The 21,553-nt window shown below is 37.8% G+C and overlaps 1 protein-coding gene across 1 annotated transcript; it reads left to right on the top strand.

Moving 5' to 3' along the window:
• The first annotated feature begins 10,009 nt into the window (after positions 1-10,009).
• LOC149153054 (uncharacterized) lies at positions 10,010-11,171 on the top strand. The gene is made up of 3 exons (XM_089445737.1): positions 10,010-10,219; positions 10,335-10,539; positions 10,628-11,171. The coding sequence occupies exons 1-3, from the start codon at positions 10,073-10,075 to the stop codon at positions 10,789-10,791; spliced, it is 516 nt and encodes a 171-aa protein (XP_089301863.1). The 5' UTR covers positions 10,010-10,072; the 3' UTR covers positions 10,792-11,171.
• The last annotated feature ends 10,382 nt before the right edge of the window (positions 11,172-21,553 follow it).

The following is a 21,553-nucleotide window of genomic DNA, read 5'->3' as shown; positions in this document are numbered from 1 at the left end:
AATGATTAGGACCTCTCCATCCCCTCTTCAATATGTTGTCCCACATTAGTAGTTTATTTGAGAGAGCTAACCATAAAGATAGTTTACTCTTCAATGAACTTTTGTGTTTCCAAAGAATTTGCAACACGAAATAGCTTCCCCTCCAGCCATTGCCTCAAACTCAACTTGATATCCTAGTTTAGCTATATATTAAACCAAGGTTGGGTTATTTGACTGTGCCAATCTATCATCATCTTCATCATTGATTCTAATCATAGCTGAGGCAAGTAAGCTGACACAATTTTTTTGCTCCTGCACTTCAATATTATTTAAAGACAAATCCTCTACCAACCTCCAACAATGGACTCCTCATGCTTGAACATTCTTATTCCTAGCATCAGCCAATGAGAAAACACCCATTAAATGTAAAGAGGAGATTATAATGTATGAAAGTGTATATTGGTCCCCTATACCAATCCATGGATTTGTCTTGATACAAATATTTTTTCCATTTCCCACACACCATGCAACCCAACTACTTATAATAGGGAAGGAATCACATATAAAACAATCAAGATTCGAAACCAAATCAAATATATAGTAATCAATCTCAATCAATGATGTGCAATGTGTACATATTAATACATACAGGAAAATATTGAATTAGTTCTCGGGAGTTCCTGGAATCCAATAACTATCCAAATTGACCCAAGGTTAATCTCGCGGATTAGCTATCTAACATCCCTCCTTGATCTCAAGGGATGTACCAATGTCCAAGAGTGAGAGCTCAAAATGAAAAAATGCATCTCAGCCAAGAGCTGAATGTCTCTCAGAAAATGGTTTTTAAGGATGACCCCAAACCAATTTGGGAAAGCTCAAAGTCTCAACGAACACCAACTCTAGAACTTTCATAACGGTTCTCAGAACAACAAAAAATGTGGTTTCAAAGTGACCAAAAACTCTGGAACTATCACAACAGTTCCTAGAACAATTCGAGCACATGGAAGTGCTCAATCATCTCAACTTTGACTAAGGCTCGCTTCACATCTTGAACTTGAACCTATAACAGACCCTCAACAATCACCCCTTCTCAGATACAAGGTGAGAAGTACTCTTCATCACTATAAGGCTTGTCATCACTCTCGAACATATCCTTTTGTATGCCCTCTAAATCTTCTTAGATGTTTTCATCCAATCCCAAGAAGTGATCCATCCAAAATTTACCTTCTCTCTTAAAGTAGTATTCTTTTTGGAACATATATTTGTATGATGATTTTTCTTTTCACAATGTTCACATGGGTGAAGATCAAAACACTGATCTTTCACATGTCCAACTCTATTAAACTGTTGGCATCTATCGACTTCTTTTGGAACAACACTGTTCAAAAATCAAACACTTCGAAATTGTATCGGTTTAGCAAAATCTGGAATGTGAAAAGATACATCTAGAATATCCTCGTTGTAACCAAAAGAAATTCTGTGTTTATTCGGTGTAGTTTCTTCCCACATCCTTATACAAGTTTTGGTAATTATAGGCTCAAAGAAACTATTACTCTAAACAAGAACATGTTCTGAATTATTCTTTTATAATTCATGTAGTTCATCTCGCTGAAACTTGGACTCTAGCTCAAAGAATTCAAGTGTTATTTTGGCATTTTGCAAACATGATTGGGTGTCAGAGAGCGTGCCCTTGCTGACTTAGACAATGTTATGAATAGTAGACGAAATTAAATTGTTTAATAATTGTAACAAATTATTGAGTTTCATCATTTTCTCTAGAAATCAACTTTAAAAAGGGGTGTCGAATACCACTGAAAATGCACCCAATAAAAAAAATAAATTTGTGTCAGGTTCAACTGAAAATGCACCCTCATTTACAATGCAAAACTCAACAAGTGAAAAATGGATAGTCACCAATACAATGCTAATGGAAAATAAGAAAATATGAAGGACAAACATTCAAGTACAACAAAAAAACCCTTGATACAACACTACTTGTTTCCTCATAAATCTTTTTATCAAAGACTTACACTCCAGAGCAACCCTGCAAACCTTAAGGGCAAACCTCAACATCCAATTAACTACGAGAAACATTTTCCTTTGTTTACATTCTATCTCCTTTATAAAATAAACTTATCTCAATTATCTCTCCAATAAACGTGTCTCTCTAATAATTTTTAGATAATGTCAAAATTGCTCCATATGTTTCAAAATATTTATTATAAAAAATTAAGTTTTATAAATAAAACTTAATTAATTTACCTTCAAACTCCAAGAGCTGCCACGCCTTTTAAAAATTTGTTCCAAAAATTTCAAATTATGTTCCAAATCTCTACTTCTCGTAAATGTAAAACTAACCTTTCAAAACTTATTTAGACAAGTCCAACACATTATTAAAACTGGCACTTATCTGCTCTAACTTTCTGTACAACTCAACATGGTCTTCCAGAAACTGAAATTTGTCGAGAGTCATCTACTCTTCGACATCAAAGAGGATTCTGCGTTTGATCATGCATCTCATCGTTTTTTCCTTAATTGGATGTGGCAGTCTCCTATGCCTCTAATCTTGAAGTTATTAATTATTAAAACATGATTCTGAAAGTAATATTTGTTTTTAACAAAAAATCAACTAATGCTAGTATCCATAATGACTGAAAGTTGTAGAAAATATTCGACTTTCGAGAATGGATCAGACTACCCACATCTCAGTCCCTCTCCCTACAAAGAAAAGCAACTCGATATTTTTGCAGTTTCGTGGTACATGCTTTTACATAATTCTGTGACCAACTCGAGCTAAATATTTTTGCACATTATCATTACACTTACAATTCTTGTTGTAAGTCTTCCACACAAACATAGAAAAAATTTGTTATAAGCATACATGTTCTTTGCATTCAAGGAAGAGCAGGTGTTGGAGATTTTATTCTTGCACTGTGGTGTTGTTAGAAGACTTTCAAAATTAATTCACGGAGCCTGCACCCTCTCCTATAAGTCATTCTACTTTCAAAATCTCTCTTCCAAAGAAAATAACTATCCAAATTGACCCAAGGTTAATCTCGAGGATTAGATATCTAACATCCCTCCTTGATCTCAAGGGATGTACAAATGTCCAAGAGTGAGAGCTCAAAATGAAAAAATGCATCTCATCCAAGAGCTGAATGTCTCTCAAAAAATGGTTTTTAAGGATGACCCCAAACCAATTTGGGAAAGCTCAAAGTCTCAACCAACACCAACTCTAGAACCTTCATAGTGGTTCTCAGAACAACCAAAAATGTGGTTTTAAAGTGATCACAAACTCTGGAACTGTCACAACAGTTCCTAGAACAATTCTAGCACATGGAAGTGCTCAATCATCTCAACTTTGACTAAGGCTCGCTTGACATCTAGAACTTGAACCTATAACAGACCCTCAACAATCACCCCTTCTTGGATACAAGGTGAGAAGTGCTCTTCATCACTGTGAGGCTTGTCATCACTCACGAACATATCCTTTGGTATGCCCTCTAAATCTTCTTAGATATTTTCATCCAATCCCAAGAAGCGATCCATCCAAAATTTACCTTCTCTCTTAAAATAATATTCTTTTTGGAACATATATTTGTATGATGATTTCGCTTTTCACAATGTTCACATGGGTGAAGATCAAAACACTGATCTTTCACATATCCAACTCTATTAAACTGTTGGCATCTATCGACTTCTTTTGGAACAACACTGTCCAAAAATCAAACACTTCGGAGTTGTATCGGTTTAGCAAAATCTGGAATGTGAAAAGATACATCTAGAATATCCTTGTTGTAACCCAAACCAATTCTGTGTTTATTGAGTGTAGTTTCTTCCCACATCCTTATACAAGTTTTGGTAATTATAGGCTCAAAGCAACTATTGCTCTGAACAACAACATGTTCTGAATTATTCTTTTATAATTCATGTAGTTCATCTCGCTGAAACTTGGACTCTAGCTCAAAGAATTCACAAGTGTTCTTTTGGCATTTTACAAAAATGATTGGATGTCAGAGAGCATGCCCTTGCTGACTTAGACAATGTTATGAATGGTAGATGAAATTAAATCGTTTAATAATTGTAACAAATTATTGAGTTTCATCATTTTCTCTAAAAATCAACTTTAAAAATGGGTGTCGACTGCCACTGAAAATGCACCCAATAAAAAAAATAACTTTTTGTCGGGTTCAACCGAAAATGCACCCTCATTTACAATGCAAAACTCAACAAGTGAAAAACGGATAGTCACCAATACAATGCTAATGGAAAAATAAGAAAATATGAAGGACAAACATTCAAGTACAACAAAAAAACCCTTGATACAACACTACTTGTTTCCTCATAATTTTTTTATCAAAGACTTACACTCCAGAGCAACCCTACAAACCTTAAGGGCAAACCTCAACATCCAATTAACTATGAGAAACATTTTCCTTTATTTACATTCTGTCTCCTTTATAAAATAAACTTATCTCAATTATCTCTCCAATAAATGTATCTCTCTAATAATGTTTAGATAATGTCAAAATTGCTCCATAGGTTTCAAAATATTTATCATAAAAAATTAAGTTTTATAAATAAAACTTAATTAATTTACCTTCAAACTCCAAAAGCTGCCACGCCTTTTAAAAATTTGTTCCAAAAATTTCAAATTATGTTCCAAATCTCTACTTCTCATAAATGTAAAACTAACCTTTCAAAACTTATTTGGACAAGTCCAACACATTATTAAAACTGGCACTTATCTGTTGTAACTTTCTGTACAACTCAACATGGTCTTCCAGAAACTGAAATTTGTCCAAAGTCATCTACTCTTCAACATCAAAGAGGATTTCATTTGATCATGCATCTCATCGTTGTTTCCTTAATTGGATGTGGCAGTCTCCTATGCCTCCAATCTTGAAGTTATTAATTATTAAAACATGATTTTGAAAGTAATATTTGTTTTTAACAAAAATTCAACTAATGCTAGTATCCATAATGACAGAAAGTTGTAGAAAATATTCAACTTTTGAGAATGGATCAGACTACCCACATCTCAGTCCCTCTCCCTACAATGAAAAGCAACTCTCTATTTTTGCATTTTTCTGGTACATGATTTTACATAATTTTGTGACTAACTCCAGCTAAATATTTCTGCACATTCTCATTACACTTACAATTCTTGTTGTAAGTCATCCACACAAACATAGAAAAAATTCATTATAAGCATACATGTTCTTTGCATTCAAGGAAGAGCAGGTGCTAGAGATTTTGTTGTTGAACTGTGGTGTTGTTAGAAGACTTTCGAAATTAATTCATGGAGCCTGCACCCTATCCTATAAGTCATTCTACTTTCAAAATCTCTCTTCCAAAGAAAATAGCTTAGGTTTATCTCTCTTTCTATTATTTCAGTGATATCTGATAATTTTGAAAGAACTTGACGAGCGAAAGGAAAATAGACAGTACCCAAATCACAACCCGAGCAATGAAAAAATCAGGATTCAAAATAGGGAGGTAATTATTGGCAAGTCAAACTCTCACTAAGAGTCAGGATCCAAAATAGCCAAGTAATTACTCGCAGGTCAAACTCTCAATAAGAGACACAAAGGAGGTGACTCATTTTGGCAATTATTTATAGAATTATTTTGGTATGCAGTGATGTTGTCCCTCACAATAGTAGATACAAAGGAAATTGATGAATTTTGTAAACAAAGTATAATTATAATTAAAACAATCACGAACTCAATACGAAGGCTCACATCACACTACTCATGAGAAATTTTTGTAGGATGCACAACCATTACTTTGTAGATTGATTAAGAGATGGAGTTTTCCAGTTGTGGAATGCATTGGTTGTGTTTTAGAGACCTGAGTTTATGCTGAGAAGAATCCAAATTCAATCCATACTAATTTGGTTTGTGAATGATGTACAAAGGGTGTGCGCAATGAAGGGAAAATATGAGTTTTTGTTTGGGAGCGGGGATATGATTCCCTTCGGCCAATTGTTATTGTAAGCTAATTGTAAAATCATTTATTTGGACAACATATATTAAATCAATGTTTAATTACCAAGACGAGGTCCTCATACCTTCAGTATGCACTTAGAATCCATTCGACCAATTGCAGAAACAATCCCCAAAATAGACTTAATCGAACATAATACTCACACAGAAAAACCTTCCCGAATTTCTGGCAAAAGATTCGATTTTCTAGCAGATGATGGTGGAATTGATTTTATGCCAAGATGAGATGGCACCACAATCTACATTAAAATGAGTGATAACATTGTTCATCATAGATACACAAGTGTAGATGGTCATTGAACCAGATCGAGCCTCTTGCTCTACTGCTGCTTCGAGACCCCTATCTGCAACTGCCACAAGAACTTCTACCACTGTGCTTTCTGGGTAGATGATTGCTACAAGGCTCCACACTAAAATTGCAGTCACATTCATCTGAAGAATACATTCACAATGATGTTCAGTAACAAACATCTTTTCTTTTAGGAAACACTGGTAGTCATGAAGACCATAAAAGAAGTCACCCACACATTCAATAGAGCAGATCAACAGTGCTTTGATACCACTATAGAAAAATCGAGACTCGGAACCAAATCAAATGTATATTAATCAATCTCAATCAATGATGTACAATGTGTACATATTAATACATACAAGAAATAGTTGAATTAGTTACGGGGAGTTTTTGAACTCCAATAACTGCCCAAACTGACCCAAGGTTAATCCTGAGGATTAGTTATCTAACATCACAAAGATATTTCCAAATGATGGAAGAGGGATGGAATTTGTTGGGCGAATGGATCCATTCTAACTCTGATTTCCCTTAGAAATATTTTCTCTTCATAGTCTATCCGCATAGGGATCTTTTCTTTAGAAGCATCCAAAGGCTCTTAGCTTCTAACAATTTGCATAAATGGTTTCTATTTTATTCGCAAACCCCCATCATTTTCGATTGTGTAATCATCTTCTATTTAACTAGTGAGTTAACTAGTGGGATACCATTTGACTACTTGTTTCTTGCCCACAAAATTTTGATGCACATTTTCTTGATTCTATTTATAATCCATTTTGGAATGGATCTAATCAATTCTCAATACACAAAAATGATTTCCACTACTTACTTTATCAGTATCTCTGTCCTTGCTTCCAAGAGGAGTCAGTTTACCCATATAGATATCCTCGTTTCAACCTTTCAAATCAACATAACCAATGTTCTCTTTTATAAGGATTCGGCTTAAGATATAATCCTAAGTACTTGAAATCAATTCTTGTAGTTTTGATACATAAAAAGAAAAACAATCAACCAAATATTCTTTAACAATAAGAGAGATATTATTACGGAGGATTGGCTTCTTCACGTTTAATTTCTTTCTTGTGATTAGCTCAAATTTTTCTAGGATACATTTTAGAACACAAATATATGGAACCGAGCCATACATAAAAGGAAAATTATGTCAATAAAAAGGAGAGAGATTCGAACCTGAAGTAATGTTTTCACCCACTTTGTATCTCCAACAACTATGGCCTATTGAATTAACTTGTGGAGTGCTTCTACGACCAATAAGAATGGCAGGGGAGATAGTGGGAAACCATGCCTTAAACCACATGAAGCCTTGAAAAATGTTGATAAATGATAATTTATTAATATTGCAAAGTTGACAGTAGAGATGCAAGCTATCATCCAATTGAATAAGTGTAGATTGAACCCCAACTAAATCAGACACAAAAGAAAGTATGTCCAATTCACCCAGTCATATGCTTTTGACATGCTTAACTTCTTAGCTATTGTAAGGATCTTTTTTTATGATGGAGTGCATGGAATATTGTGCTATAGCCACTGTGTCATGAATTTGACAGTTCTGGACGAATCTAAATTGCTCCTCTAAAATGATATCACATAGTATTTCTTTGATTCTTAAAGAAATAACCTTTGTAATAAACTTGTAGATTACATTATAGTACGAAATAAGTCTATAACCATTGAAAGGTTGACTCCTGGCTTTTAGGAATATAAAAGTCAAATTAAGAGCCCTGTGCATACATCCTTCCTTGTGTGGTACCCTTACTACTTTAAGAATGACTTCTTAAAATTGTAAAAGCCCAAATAAAAAAAACCATCCAAACTCAAACTCTTACTCTTTTATATTTGGTAAAAATACCTAAAGCCCACATCAATATATATCTAATTAAAAACAAATAAATTTAAAATATCTCCAAACTCAATAATTGTGAATTGCATGAACAAAAACCATTTTAATCCAATAATCCTACAAATATAAAATCATCTGCAACTTCATCTAATTCCTATGAACATAGAAAAAATTACAACATTATTTTTTATATTCACTACACTTAGTAAATCTCTAATTAAAAAAATATTACTCATATTAAATTTTAAAATAACATCTTATATTATAAAACTATTTTATTTATAAATAAAACGTCATACAATTAAAATAATTAATATCTCTAAAAAAAACTAATTATATGATTAAAATAATAAGAAATCAATGACTCCATATTGGATTTTTAATTATTATATTTCAATTTTATTTATAAATAAAACGTCATACAATTAAAATAATTAATATCATTAAAAAATTAATTATATAATTAAAATAATAAGAAATCAATGACTCCATATTGGATTGATTGAGATATTTTGTAAACATGTCCTCCCCTTCTGCTTTACGCAATCCACTGAGATGCTTAATGCTTCCTTATGCTTTACGCAGTCCACTCTTATGCATAATGCTTGCTTGTGATGTAATAAACTTAGCCCCCAACCTATTGTTATTTATGCGTACTGTCAGAACATCTCTTCCCTGCTTTATATTAATTATTTCATAATTTATTATATTATCACTTTGAAAATGATAATTACACCACACTAACTAGTAACACCCGACTTCAATTCGGCCTGGAGTATGCTGTAAAACTGCTTCTGCTTGGCTAAGAGCTCGTCTTCCTCGGACGTAAGGAAACAGGTTAACGGCCCAAGACCCAGAGGCATCTGGCAGGAGTGAAAGCCTGCTCCCTTACGGACCACCAGCGGGTTATTACAGGTGGCGTGGTTTTCCTTGATAACAGTGATGAGTCAAACCGACATTCGCGGATAGCAGCCAGAGATGGCTGTCCTCACTGTTGGTTTGACACCTGAGTTTGATAGGTTTTGCCACCTTCGGAAAAAAAAAAAAAAAAAAACACCCGACTTCAATCACTCACATTTTGAAATTTAAATGTTTCTTGTTATTAACACACGACTTAAATAATAACAGTATGTTGTGATGTCCCATCAACGTCACTTACCTACTACATTGGATGGACTGTCTTCTTCCATTTTGACCACACGAATGAATATGTCATCAACTATTTGAGTAGAGAAATAGAATCGTGAAGGAATATATGATGAACCATTTTGAAATTAAGAGTAGAGAAAAGGAATCGTGGATGGGAACGAGTCATGCAAGAAACAGCTGGGACTCCAAACTTCTAGGCGCATATAGTCGTTGAGCCTTTCGCAGACCTGACAACGACCGCCCAATTAAATTAGCCGTGATTTGTGGAGGAAGAGGGCATGCGTGTTCCATACGTCAAAAATACTCTTTCGCTCGTTTTCGCTCATGGCCAACTTTGAAACACTCTTCCCCGCTACTACACACTTTCAGTTATTCCTTCTAGGGGGCACCACGGGCTCACGCTATAATCAAAACATCATTTCATTCTCACTCTCAGCCACACCTACAACCTCACTGACGATAAAGAGCTCAGCTGATTGGTTTGCTTTTTCACAACAGAGCTCAGAGGCAGTGCATTGTTTCTGAGTAGAGATGGCCGCCACCAAGCCCATACATGCTGCACGCTCATCCTCCCGCATATTTGCCCTCTTCATCATATTAATGGCGATTACCGTGCATGGAGTACAGAGTGCGTTCTTTGATCTATCTATATCATTTCCTTACTCCTTGTTATAGCATTTCCTTACAGTTTGTAATAGTCATTGGATTAATCATAGAGGTCTTGCCGGCGTTAGTTTGTTAATAGTAAGTGGATTAATCATAGAGGCGTCTCATAGTTAATGTGTTGGGATGATTTACTGTATTTGTTCGGGCGCCATTATCAAGTGCGAGGAGCTTCCCGTGGAACTCTGCGCCTTCTCTGTTTCCTCGTCTGGTAGTAGATGTGTGCTCGAAAAGGATGTAATGATGAACGACACCTTGCAATTTCAATGCCAGGTAACTTTTAATTATTAATCATAAAAACCTCACATTACACAACTAGCGATTTTAATAGACACATCATTGGCGACGATCATAATTTTGGCTAACAATATTGTTTATACATCATTAGTCATCGCATGTGATGGTGGAAAAATTGGTGGGATGGATAGAAAGCGAACAGTGCATAAATGCGTGCGGCATGGAACGGATGGCTGTGGGAATGTCCACCGATTCTATACACGAACCGGAATTTAGTACCAAGTTTTGTTCTTCCGAGTGCCGCAGCAATTGCCTCAACATCGTCGATCTGTATGTCAATCTCGCTGCAGGAGAAGGTTGGTCCCTCAGATGCCCTTTGTTCTGATGTCAACAATTCATTTAAAGTATTTACGTAATAATAGATTTAAGGCATGGTTTTGACAGCAATATCAATAGCGAGCATGTGCGAATCGCAGAAAAGCAGATCCAGCAATGTGACCAAGAAATCGGAGTCCGATTTGTCCAAGTCAAAGTCAAGCATCCGATCCAAATCGTTTGAATCCCCGGATCGAAAGGCAACCACAAAATTGAGTCGGAAGTTGCTGTAATTGGACTTCTTATTTCGGTAGAACATTATCATTGGTAATTGCGTGGAGAAAAATGTAGAATTAAACATAGTTACCAAATTCGGTCGAATTGACCGATTTTTCTTAGTATTCGGCTATTCGATTCAGTTCTTGGATTAATACGTCAATTCAGGTTCGGTGTAGGAGGAAGCAGAGCAGATTTCCAATCAGAACTATTAATCTCTTGTGGCCAGTGTATTTTTCAGAGACTTTTCCGGATCTAGGAGATGGCATAATGTTACCCATTAATGAAAGTTAACGCTGGTTGAGATTTTGCAAAGCAAATTCCTGGTTGTTAATGAAATCTGTAATAATTTATAGCTTATGATGTATAGCAGAAGCTATAGATTAAACTATTTAGAAAAAGGGGTTTGCAAAGTATAGTATGAGCATATGTGTGATATGTAATTAAAAAAACACACAAATTAATATGACGAGCAACTATATTAACACGGATTTTTTCATCTCTATATCATTATGTTTAACTCTGTCGCTTAGAAAATACTATTGTCATTTATCCTTTGTATGTCCTCGATCTATTCATTTATCCTTGTGTGATACGTAACCTATAAATCTATAGTTTGAAAATATGATTCGTATATTTATCAAATCTTAGAAATTTCCAGGAAAATTTGTAATTAGTAAATGATGTAAGAGTGTAAAAACACCCATAAATCAAAGTGTAGGATTTAAAATTTTTACCTTGTATTTTTTCAGGGTAAATGAGTATTTAATGAGTATTTATTAAGTGAAGGTAAATGAGTAATTAGTAAGTGATGTAACAGTGTAAAAACTTTGAGAGGAGACTCACAAGCTTGAACAGAATATTGTTTTTTTATACTGTGATTTATATTGACTTTTGGAATTATGAGCCACCTAAACTCGATTGAAAGAGCTAGAGAGAAAATCTAGCTGCTTGAGCATATATTCTTCTCTCATGGAACAATGAAAAAATGTCTCAAAGCTAGGCATTTGAATGAATCACCAAGGAGATCCCTTTTACATAGAAGATAGATGAGAAAAGTTGAGAAAGACCCTTTAGGTTTGAAAAGATAAAAAAAAAAAAACATTTTGCTTCATTTTTCTCCTTTGGGCATGCCTTTAATTGGGACAACAATGCCTTAAATTCCTCAATAGGGCCATGCTCATCACGTACTAAGGTTGACAATTGGAATTCATTGACACTGCCAAATACAAAAGGCAACTTATCCTGACTTTATTTGGGAGTGGTACATAAGTTGTTTTGAATATGCAACCTAATCAACCCCATTGCTTGATCTTGTTTATTTCTATCGGGAAACTTTTCAACAATTTTTTTTGTAGAAACTTAGTGGTTTTCACTAAACATTTTCCAATCCATTCTGTTGTACCATCTATTGCATTTCCCTTTTCGAGGTATGATAATTATAGGGAGTAAGCAACCCTATCACAATTAATTGCAACACACTTAAATTAAAAAAAATCCCATGTATTTTATTACACACACATATAAACTTTCCTTAAAACAAAAACCTATTTAAAAAATAAAAAAACAATATTTTTCCAATAAACTTTCTCAGGAAAAAAAAATATTTTCATTTGTAATTTTTTAATTTTATTTTTTTCTCATTCTCCTATAAATAAAAATTATACTTGAATAAATTAAAAATTGGCCAAACCTAGTAAACTCTTTGGTTCACACCTATGAAACTCCAGACAATCCAATTGATAAGATATCTATTTCGATGTGGCTAAACATGCTACCTCCATCTTTCGCTCCATCACATTATAGCATTTCTTAATATGGTAAGTTATGATTGATCAATGGAGAGCCTCATAGAGAAATACTACACCAAAATTTAGCAACCTATATAAGGAGAACACAAGGTCGCCGGAAAACTACACGGAGACTACATGGGAAAGGGCACCCTTTTTGTCAAAGAAGTCACTAACTATTGTCCATAGACCAAAAATGCTACCATGCCTTCGCACCACACACAACAAATGATACCTTCTCTGCCACTTGCACATCAACAGGTCACACCTGCCAATTCTTTGTCACCAACACATACTCCCACAACCTTGATTTTCTATGTATATTGAGTCACACGAGAACCCTAGTAGATTCACTTTGCATATTACTCTTACTATGTTCAAATCTATTGGAATGCCTCATAAGTAATGATAACTACATATGTATGGATCTAAGAAGTCAAAGAATTTGAAGAACAAAGAAAAATAATTCAGTGTTGGAGGAAGATATGTTGTACAATAGTTTAATTTATAGGAGCAATGTAAGCTGCGAGCTATGGTTAGAAGATATATATATATATATATATATATATATATATATATATATATATATGTGGAAAAAAAATCATCTCTTCATTGAAAAACAGATTACATCAACTTGTTTCAATATAAACATTCACATCAACTATTGAAATTTACCATTAAACAATTATCCGTTTAGCTACAGGAAAAGAAAAAAAAAAGCCATCTAGAATTACATAAGACTACAGAGTAACCTCTCAACCACAAGATGTTGAAATATTACTCAGGCCGACCATTTACAAAAATAATACCTAGTCAAATGTTGGAATCTTACACAACCAGATTGTTTACAAAAATAGTACCTGGTCCATCACCTCCTAGACAATCATCACAACATCAAAATTCCAACAACTTTATGTCATGTATCGGTTAAAACTACAAGATATCAATGCGCCCTATATTAATAAATCTACCATGTTCAAAAGAAGTAAAGTGTAGCATACCTTCATCGACTTGCACTCTGCTCTTTGATAGGGAATTTGCAACCCAATTTTTCTCCTTGTATATGTGCATGTAGGAGATATGTTGAAATGCCTACTTTAGGGTACATATGCGTGTTGTCCAAGAATATATGATAAAAAGATTGAAATTGGTTGACCCCTTTGCATAGTCTATGATTCATTTTGAGTCCCCAAAAACATGAATTGCCTCGATGCCCATCCATTTGGCACATAGCAAAGTCCACCATAGGGTAATTAGTTTAGCTCGACTATTTGTACCCCTCATCCCCTCCCACCTGAAATGATAGAATGTACTAGGATGAATGATAATATATGCCCCACATCCACATATTCTTTGTACACATGTCCCATCGAAAAGTCCAACATGAATCTCCCTCGAAATGTCTCTCAATTGAATGTTTTTGTTACCATCTTTCATTTTTTTTGGCCCAATCTCCCCAAAATAAGTAGTAATTTTAATGATAGTATCCCATCCATCTGGATATTTCTACTCAAATATATTTTGGTTTTGACACCTCAAGATACTCCAAAATATGTAAAGGGTAGGGTTTCATACTCCTTTTGTGAATCAAACCAAGAAGTAAGACTTTTCTCAATCAAACCCTTCATCCAGTTGCAGTCAATGCTTATGAGACTCAATACCCCTTCTAGAACTAAAGATGCAAATGGACATAGAAAAAAAAGGTTCAACGTTAATTAGCCAAACAAATCCCTACACAACTGGCCCTTTCGGCATCAGCCCACGGAGCACGGAACGAACTCTCGCCCGTAGAAGACTGGGGGGATGCTGGAACCAAGTTTTCGCACCATGAGATGGTGTGATGTTGTTTGAATTCTTCTATCCCTTCCTTCACGCAAGTTGCTTCTTTCTAGGGCTTGCAAGACAAACCCCCTATTCCGGCCTTCACTATCTCCGTGAAGGTATATGATCAACCTTCATGCAGCACTATCCTGCTGCTCAGGTACTTTCGCTAGAGCAGCACGCTGTACAAGTTCCCCAATTAACCTAAGTGAATCACTTATCTTATCAAACACTTATAGTTAACACTGCATAAACAGATATTCATAATTGCATTCACTTATTCAATGTATTTACATTCATTCATGCATCATATAAGCATAATAAAGGAATTTCATACATAAAATATCCAGATGCATCAATAGAACAAAGACATAGAAATTTCCGAATAATTCCCTTCATTGATAACTTTCAAGTGATTACAGACTCTGTCCACCCTACGCACACAACCACAAGGGTCTGCGCACTCAGTTGCGGACTTCTACCCTAGGCCTCTATGCACTCAGCTGCAGAGCCTCTACCTACGCTACAAGCCGAGACTTAGACTTCTTGCTCTAAGTTATGACTCTCTTACATTTTCTCTCTTAAACTACTTAGAGCTTAGCTCTTTTTATACAATACCATGGTCCACGGACCATGGGTAGATCTCTTACAGATGAATTTTCTTTATAAAACTAAGGGCAGACTACCCTTTATGACACATAACACCTTCGTGCTCCGCGACCACAAAGTGCGGAGTCTTTAAAATAATATTACAAAAATTGACTTAAACATGGGCTTTTAGCCTAAAAAATTCCCTTAGGGGATCCCGCTCCCAACAGGCCCCAAACACAAACATCGTGATTTGCCCTCGAGTCACTATGTAGGTGCGAAGATCTTTGTGTGAAGCCCGCCGATCTCAACCCTAATGACCACATTTTTGGCCATGCACTGAGTTGTTGCTTGCTTCGCATCTTCAAATGTTTTCTCGGTTACCGCCCTTGCGCTGTCAGGCTGAAGCTGTTGTTGCGTCGCTTGCAGAGTCGCAAGATTAGCTTCATTGTTTCTTGTGACTGCATAAGCTTCCTTCAGCTAGGGCTTTAGTCGTGCCTTCAACACTGCTTCCTTGTGCAGCGTCGCGTCAACATGTTCCTTCAGTTGCTTGGCTTTCTACAACTTGACTAACCATTGTGTCAGCACGATGGTTCACGCTGTGCCCTTAACTTCATCATATCGTTGTTGGAGTTTGTGCGCTTCCGTCTCTAGCCTTGAGATGTTCGGTGCTCGTGCAAGCTGGTCAAGACCTCAAATGATTATTCGAACAACTGTGTGTAGTCTGCTACTGCACTCTCCACCGCCGCGACTGCTTCTGTGACAGAAACTGCCCGTTGTTCCTTTACCTCTGGCAGTGTTGAAGGATGGACCCTCAATTAGAGCTCTGTAATTTGACGGTTCAGCTCCAATTGAACTTGTGCTATCTTTGTCTGAGTGTCGCACACCCTTGTGGCCAATTTGTAGATACGGACCTCAACTAGCTCCTCCTCCGGAATGGCCAACTCTAGGAAAATTTTGCATGCCTCCTCCACAACCTATATGATCTTCTTGCTTTGGATGGTTGCCTCAGCCTCAACAGTGATGGCAACATTCCTTTGCAGGGCCACCTCCTCATTGTTTACCTGCTGTTCATTGATCACCTGGAGGGCGCGGTGCTCACGGTCCCACAACTCTGTAATTACTCCACCGTATAAGAGGCGAAGTGCTTTGCATGGGATCGCTTCCAGGTTTAGTCCAACTCCCTTCAAGGAACTGATAGTGGGCCTGTCAGCCTCATTTTCTGTTGTCAGTGCTCCATCCTGTAGCATTGGCACACTGGAAGCCTTCGTGTGTTGCATATTGGCAGCCTTTGATGTGTCGATAGCCAAGTTGGTGGACAACATACTAGCTTGCAATGCACAGGTCTGCAACTCCTGGAACCCAGTCTGGATAGCCCCTAGGATGATCTGCTTCTGCTTTTCAAATTGTTGTAGGGCCTCCGCGGTGACATCTTTGACTATGTCCCCGATTTCATATAAGTTGCCCTCTGTTAAAGTGATAGACTCCAACGAGGTCTTGGTTGCCTTGGATTTCTTTCTATACCCTCCATTCTCCAGCTCTCTCAGGCACATAATGAGAACGAAAATTTCCTGAGGGTCTGCACTGTGCTGCTCTATGTCCTCCTCTTCAGTTACAGGTGAAGGCGACCATGCGCCTTTGTCAGAGCCCCGCTCTGTGCCACCTATCTATTTTCCTACCTCCTTTCCTGCCTGTTCTGCTTAGGCCTTCTCAGCAACCTCCTTCTTCCTCTTTTCGACCAACTGCACCATCTTCAGCTTGGCCTCTTCCTTATTCTTCTGTGAGGCAGACTTGCTTCCACCCACCTCCAAGTACATGGTAGTGCACCACTTTGAGGCTGATTTATCCAGCACCGCATCAATGGCATCATATATGGCTATGCACGACAAATCCTACCACTTCTACACAGGTCTTTTCGTGCCTTGATTGAAATCCAATGGAAATCATCCTTAAACTCGGCATAACTCTACAGGTTAGCATATATTGTGGGTGACAATCATGGCTTGCGAATGATAACCATCTTGATATTCATTTCCATTAGGATCCAAAATATCTTGTTGCCCTGAACGTGCTCCACGTCCTTCGTTGCACATAGCAAAGCATACTTTGTTACTTCAGGAAGGTCTGGCATGACCGAGGGGAATTGGCTCTCCTCTGGTAGCTCCCATGCTACGAGCACAATTGATAGCAAGAGCCATGTGTAGTTCAAGGTCTTGCTCTACTCTTGCACTTCACGACAGTTCGCCAGGAACTCTCCATGAAGGTAGTCTAAATAGTTAAACTAGACTCATTCCATGCACTGATGTGCGAGAGTTGCGACAGGCACCGGTACTACATCAATGTGACACTTCCACATCACCTTTCCTGCAAGGATCTGCATTGCCACTTTCACAGAGGGGTCACAGATGCTGGAGATAGTGTACCTGTGCGGCTTCTTCACCAGTTTGAACTTCTCTTTCATTGATTCTGTGAGCACCTGCTCGCCATCCTTACCACCAGAGATCATAGCTGGGTTTTCGCCTGTATATGGCAAACACATTATTCTGCGAATCAACATATCAGTTATGGGTATCGGCTCCTCCAGCCATATACACTCACCGTGCGCCAAGCACAACATTTTCTTGATGACCAAGACTATCACGGAGGTGCGGTTATAGTGCGACACCGAGAGCAAGTTGTGTAATCCTTCCTTCTCTACTCCTTTGAGCCACTTTCACAGCTCCAATGCAGTCATCGTCGTATTCGTGTCTATGATGTAGATCATCAACTATTTGGTTGCTAGGTGCGGGAACTTCTCGTGGTCCACCAAGTCCCAAACTTTGAACTTTAAAAGTGGCACCCGTGCCAAACGTGGACTGTCAAAAGTGATTTCATCTGGTAGTAGAGGGGTTTCCGGGGGGTCTTACTTTCATCAATGTACTTTAGCACCTTGGACTTAGGCTTGCACGGAGGGACATACTCTAGCAACCGTGTAACAGGGTCTACACCCTGAGCTTCAACCTCCTTTATTTCAATATCCTCCTCTTCTGCTTCTAGGTTTATAGCCTTGCCTTTCTCCTAGGCAGTGGGCTTTGGTGGGTTTCGTCTTAGCAACATGCACATCGGTATGGCAGGTTGCTTGCCCTTCTTGTCTTTCATGGTCTCCTTGGTTGGGATTTGCTTCGATCTCGACATTCGTGGGGATTTAGGGACCTCAACCAATACTTTTGCCACTTCCGCTAATTTAGCCTCTCTCTCCATTTACGGTGCTGGGTCCTCTACTACTTTCTGTCTATTGATAACTTCTGGGGGCACTGACATGATCTTCCACAAGAATTCCTGTTTGTCTACCGACAAAGTCGTAGATACCCCAGAAACTATCAAAAGCTTGTATTGCTCACGATTCATAGGCACTTCAGAGCTAAATCTTTGAATACTCAAAATGCCAAGTGTTTTTTGCTAGACAACCACTTTTAATTTATAGGTAACTTTTAATTCAAATCTAACCATTCCCCCCAAAAATGGTTCATTAATGCCGGATTGGCGGTAGATTTTCAAGGATCTTAGTCATAAATTTTGTCTTGGCCGCCCACTCCATTTGGCCTCACTTTTGCCATCTTTTCATGAACAATGACTTTAACAGTCATTTTCGAGCCGACTTGCGTGATTTCTCCCTGGGTAGAGAAGCTCCCTCCGCACTGCCATGGACCCAGTGACACATCCTTACTTTGAACCATTTTCCAATCGTGTAGCTCCCCAACTCGGGTAGTGTAGTTTATATTCCCGCGCCTCCTTTCAGCTGCCTAGAGCATTAAGACTATGCTACTTTCGTTTAGTCACATGGCCAGACTACCGGTGTATGGCTTCAAGCGACTGCCATTCACCTTTCCTGGGAAGGGTTCTCCATTTAATTTGACTAGATATACCACTCCTCCATCAGTAATCTCCTTAATAACATAAGGCCCTAACGAGTGCATCCTAAATTTCCCTAGAAATTTATCAAACTTACTGTCATATAACGAAACCATGTCATTTACCTTAAATGTGTGAAGCTTAATGTCTCGATCATGCCATGCCTTTTCGTACTACTTTTGGACCTGCTAGTGAAATCCAACCAAAAATCTTTCTTCTTCAAGCTCATCTAGCTACGCGAGGCTCTCCTCCGGGGCTCCATGATCTGTCATACCTGTGAGCGCTGTTATGCATAGACTAGGTACAATGTATTCCATTGGCATTACTGCTTCCACACCATAGACAAGCCTAAAAGTGGTTTGTGCAATCAACTTCTTGCATGTTGTTCGATAAGTCCACAACACTCCAAATATGCATAGGTCCCAATCACTTCACTGAGCATTTCAAACCTTGGTCAGTGCATTTTCGAGCACTTTTTTGAATTCCTCCACTATCCCGTTAGCTTATGGGTGATAACGTGTGCTCTTTTGGTGGTATACCTAAAATTCCTCCATCAGTCTGCTAATCGTCTCATTCAGGAAGTGCGTACCACAATCACTCATCAAGATATTCAAACATCCAAATCGCATCAGTACATGCTCAAATAGGAACATCACAGCAGTCGCACCCATGCAATCCTTCACAAGTTGCGCTTCTAACCAATGAGTCAAGTACTCTGTCACAGTGATAATGTACCTTGCTCATGTCTTCCCTTATGGCTAAATGGGCCCTACAAAATCTATCGTCCACTTCTCGAAGGGTTGCAATGTCATTTTTGGATTCAAAGACATTTCATCCCTCTGCGATGGCCTGTTGGTTCTTTGACATACATCGTATGCCTTGTAATGTGCTTTTGAATCCTAATGAAGGGTTGGCCACCACAACCATGCACATAGAAACTTTTGTGTGGTTTCTCTCCCTACATAATGTTCTCTCGTAGCGCCCCCATGAGCATCTGTGAGGATGCTACTTCTTTTGAACTCAAGTACATATCGTCGGAATATCTCAACAATCCCCATTTTGTGCAGATGCCCAGTAATGACAAAGAAGTCTACCATGCACACTACCAATTCCTTCTTTTGCTGGACAATGTATCCTTTTGGTGCATTTCATGTTTTTAGGAAGTGTATTATGTCCTCAAAGTGACCATCCGTGACACCTATTGCAAATAATTGCACGTTAGGCACTCCTTCCAAGTTAGTAGGTTCCTCCCCTGTTTCGATATGCGACAGATGATCTGGTCTCGTGTTCAATCATCCAGGCTTCATGAAAACTTTAAAATTGTACTCCTGGAACAATAAGAGCCATTTGTAGAGTCTCCTACCAAACAGAGGTTTATTGACCAGGTACTTCAGCGCAGAGTGATCTGTATACATCTTAAAATGGCGTCATAGCAAGTAGTGTTGATACTTCTGGAGTGCATACACCATAGCTAGCCCGTCGTGCTTAGTGGTGGAATAGTTCTTCTCTACTTTGGATAATTTGTGGCTTATGAACACGATAGGATGGTCCCAGCCTTCTCTGTCAGCCTGTGTTGGTACTGCTCCCAGTGCTATACATGACGCATCGACATGTACATGAAACTCTTTCTTCCAATCTGGGAATACTAAAATCAAAACGACAACCATATTTTCTTTCAATATGTCCATGCTCTTCTCACAGTCATTATTCCAGTAGAACATAACATCCTTCTTCAATAATTTCTCCATAGGCACGGTGATCTGGGCATAGATTTTGATAAACTTTCTATAATATCCCGTATGTCCCATAGTAGTGCACAACTATTTCACACTCCTCGGTGCTTCTAAGTTCAGTATCATTGTGATCTTCACCTATTCTACAATTAGTCCTTATCTGCAAACCACATGCCCAAATAGGATTCCAAAACGAACGCAAAACATGCACTTCTTGAGATTGAGCATGATCTGGTATCTTTGACAAGTATTCAACATCAAGCGCAAGCTTGCTACATGGCGTTTAACAATCCCAAATACATTCTAGTGATCAAAATATACCTCCAAGAATTTATGAGTAAATTCCTTAAATGCCGCAACAACCACATGCGAAAATATTGTAGGTGCATTCTTTAGTCCAAACGAAATTATAGTGTATTAAAAACAACCCCACTCAGTTGTGAAGGTTGTCTTGCTCCTCTCCTCTAGCACGATTTTCATTTGGTGGTACCCAGAGAACCCATCAGTGAAGGAATATGCTTCTTGGCCACCTACATTGTCCAATACTTCATCAGTGGATGAAGTCGAGAAAGGATCATGAACACAAGCATCATTCAGCTTTCTAAGATCCACACATATCCTTATCTCATCCTTTTGCTTCTTGTCTTGCACCACCATTGGGCTTACCCAATCAGATTCTTCCACAGGTTTAATGATGCCTACCACGTGCATCTTGTCTAGCTCTATGCAAATCTTCTCCTTATATTTCAGATTGAGACTATAAGGCCTTTTCTTAACTGGCTTCGCTTCAGGATTTAACGTGATCTTCATCATTCCTAGGTCCCTAATTATTCCTTTCAGATCCATAAAGTTGGTAGCGAATAAGTCTTGCTATTCATAGTGTAGTTCAGTGACCTTATCCATTGTCGTGTTGTCCCAGTAGTCTCCAATCTTCGCGAATTTGGGTTCTAGTTCCA

Source organism: Pinus tabuliformis, chromosome 9 (genome assembly GCF_031772625.1).
Source record: "Pinus tabuliformis cultivar Carrire ecotype Pingquan chromosome 9, CPIR1, whole genome shotgun sequence".
NCBI lineage: Eukaryota > Viridiplantae > Streptophyta > Pinopsida > Pinales > Pinaceae > Pinus > Pinus tabuliformis.
The sequence above is the reverse complement of the archived record's forward strand: the minus strand, read 5'-3'. Positions and strand labels throughout refer to the sequence as shown.